Source organism: Rhagoletis zephyria, unplaced genomic scaffold (genome assembly GCF_001687245.7).
Source record: "Rhagoletis zephyria isolate East Lansing unplaced genomic scaffold, Rhagoletis_zephyria_1.1 Rzeph_scaffold_37105, whole genome shotgun sequence".
NCBI classification, from domain to species: domain Eukaryota; kingdom Metazoa; phylum Arthropoda; class Insecta; order Diptera; family Tephritidae; genus Rhagoletis; species Rhagoletis zephyria.
This window is the reverse complement of record NW_016194160.1, coordinates 1-3193: the sequence shown is the minus strand read 5'-3', so window position 1 is coordinate 3193 and position 3193 is coordinate 1. Positions and strand designations below refer to the sequence as shown.

At 35.0% G+C, this 3193-nt stretch overlaps 1 protein-coding gene across 1 annotated transcript; it reads right to left on the bottom strand.

Annotated features, from left to right (window-relative positions):
• Positions 1-4: 4 nt before the first annotated feature.
• Positions 5-2606, bottom strand: LOC108354554 (JNK-interacting protein 3-like; the record flags this gene model as incomplete). Its single annotated transcript, XM_017605732.1, is given in 7 exon segments — positions 5-36; positions 1238-1342; positions 1657-1782; positions 1785-1897; positions 2054-2211; positions 2304-2459; positions 2502-2606. Coding segments are annotated over 7 exon segments (795 nt in total), but the record flags the coding sequence as incomplete, so codon positions are not given.
• Between the last annotated feature and the right edge of the window lie 587 nt (positions 2607-3193).

The following is a 3193-nucleotide window of genomic DNA, read 5'->3' as shown; positions in this document are numbered from 1 at the left end:
CCGAAGAAGCATATTCTCCAGGATGCACCCAGCTTCCTGTGTTCGGCGATGAAAGAGAGAGTATAGCCCGGTATTAATTAAGCCAAGTCGGAACATCACAGCAGAGCACAAACAGTGGGACAGTTTCATAAAGCATACATAGTTTTGGTTGTCATTGTTTGTTATTATTGAGCATAATATTGTAAATTCAATTGCGTGCAAATTTTAGAGCGTGCAGATAAGCATGTCGGGGACATTTTTGAGATTATGCATTTCAAGCCGCACGTAGACGCGTAATAAAAAAAGAACAAAATATTGCATTTAAAGATTTAAATTTACATGTGTACAAGCATACATAGGTTAACACATACAGTCAATCAATTAAGTTTTGGTACAGGCGATTTTTTTTTTTTGCAACGGGCAACTGTTTTTTAATTATTTATTTTTCGCAATTTTTTTATAAAAATATGGTTACGATATCGTATTACTTGTCACGTAAAAACACATTTTTCGGATTATGACATACGTGAACGTACTCTTTACCCCATTCAGCTTATACCACTAACGGTATCACGTAATTTTCCNTCCTTCGTATGGTTTTCGATCCGTGAACAGATGTTACGATTCGAGCCCATAGCTGCAAACCTTGTGCAAAATTAAAAAAATTCTGCAAATTTCCATCAAAATATTACACTTTTTCATTACACTGACTGACGGTAGTCGTATAAGCTGAATGGGGTAAAGAGTACGTTCACGTATGTCATAATCCGAAAAATGTGTTTTTACGTGACGAGTAATACGATATCGTATGTGACGATTCGAGCTCTGATTTTTTGGGTTAATGTTGTAGAATTAACAATATTTTTATAAAAAATCTGCGAAAAATAAAATAATTAAAAAAAACAGTTGTCGGTATTACAAAAAAAAAAACAAAAAAATCGCAGTACCTAAATTTTATTAATTGACTGTATGTATGTATATCCTATTTGTATTTTGAAAAGTATTTGAAATGAAGATATGGTTTTCAATGCGTTAGTTTTAGCGTTGAATCACGCCTTTTGTGGAGTTTAAATAAAATCAAATTATATATGCACACGTAAAACTATAATGAATGTTCTTCAAACAGCCAACTTGAAAAAATGTATATGTACATAAATTATGATATTTTTATTTCCAGCTGATGGTATGGTGGCAAAACTGCTACGCGGCATAGTGAAGCGGATGAAGTGAATACATGTTAAAGAGTTTGACCACATACCTGTAACAACTTCATGCTCTTCACTCTCTTCGTTGTCTTGAAATGACAACTCTTGGTATAGGGTATTAGCAGAGCGTTGCTCCTTTTTGGTTGTTGAACGCCCAACTGCGCGCACGCATTTTCCATAATTCAATTATGTAACATTTTATTGAAGTTGTAATAACAGGATTCGAAAGGTTAATGTTTTTTTTTTGTATTGTTTTCCGTTTTAATTGATTTTTATTTAGGTTAACACAAATGTTGGGATTCATGGAAGAAACGTGTGTGTGGAATGCATATTATTGTCATAGTGACAGGAAGATTAAAGAAATAAAATAAAGAGAAAATCATTAGTACAATCGCAAACAGTTAATACTCGTACACACATATGTAAATACTCTTATTTATTATATTTTATCGAATCTTTGCTTTTCACTCACCATTGGCTGGTGCATTTGGCACAACGGGACTCGTATCACTCTGCGGTGATGTTGCTTGGTTCTGCTGCTGCAAGGTGTCTGTTTCAGCCGCACGCTCCACCGTCTGCAGGCTATCTAGCTCATTTGCAATGACGGCGGCCCGGAATCATCTGAGTTGCTGCCAACACTACAGATTGTCTCTGTATCCAGCATGACGGAGTTTTCGAGTGAAGCAAAGCCATAAGACACTGGACCGGAAGACCTATAAAATAATGACGATAAAAGCAAATGAACAGTGGATAAACATTCAAATAAAAATTATGAAAATTTCAAAGGAATTTTGCGAAACGTTGTAAAAATAAAGGTAATAGAAAATATTTTCAATTTCGGGGAAAAAAAAGAAAATTTTAGGCATTACCGAGCTATTGGATTTAACCTGGCTCTATTCACTTCCAATCGCTCTGATGCAGAACTCATTTGCGAGTGTGTCGAACCCATAAGCATTTTGGTGCGTTCCATGTAGTCAACATGGTTTTTGAAGAGCTCCGTGTAGCGCTCGTGTAGCTTGTTATACTCCTGCAGAGAGCGAATGTTTCAGTTGCATATACATATATGTATGTATTCATTTTCTAAAATTAAATCCAATTATAATAAATGCATATGCCTACCTTCTTCAATTCGGTCTCGCGCTCCTCCAAACGACTCGCATGCTCCAAACTGTTTTTATGCTTCAATTCGAGCATGCGCACAATGCTTTCCAACGACTCCAGCCGACTTGCGAGCTCTTTATTTTCCTGTTCAGCCACATCTTCGGCTTCTAGCAACTGCAATGTAACGGATGCTTATTAAATGTGCCTACAACNTTCTAAAACATTCACCAGCAGCGGCATAAGATTCTTCACCACATCTTCATCGTAACGGTTAATCATGCGTTCGAATTCCTGATAAATACTACCAGCTAATTGTTGTACCTAATTAACGAAGATAACGGTTATTGGTTAAGGGGAAATGTGTATGTATGTATGTACATAAAGAGCTGGGTATAAAAATTTTAAAAATGTAAAATTTATTTTATTGATGCGAGAAACGTCGCTGTGAGAAATATTTTTATATACAAATTTTTATTGAAAAAAAAACGTTTAATTCCGAGTAAAACTAGGTACCATTTATATAAATCAATGAACAATTTAAGCGACCCAAAACTAGATTTTTCAGCTAACTGGTAGTCCAATCTTGACTAAAAGAGACCACATATTTTCCTTTGAAATTTTGGCAAAAAAAAAGTTATAGAAGTGGAAAAAATATTCCGAAAATTTTCAAGCTATTTACAATGTTTATTATTTCTTTAAATAGTACAAATATTCTTCTTTCCAAATATACATATTTAAAATTAGGTAAAAAATTTGAGGGCGTTACAAAAATTTTAAACGCAGTTTCGTGAATTACTCGATCCGCCCTACTATCTATACTTAACAAATTCATGACCAGTGTTATTATTATTTAATGTTTTATATGTACTAGAGGTATACGCCGCCGAGCCACGCCGCCGCCGCCGCCG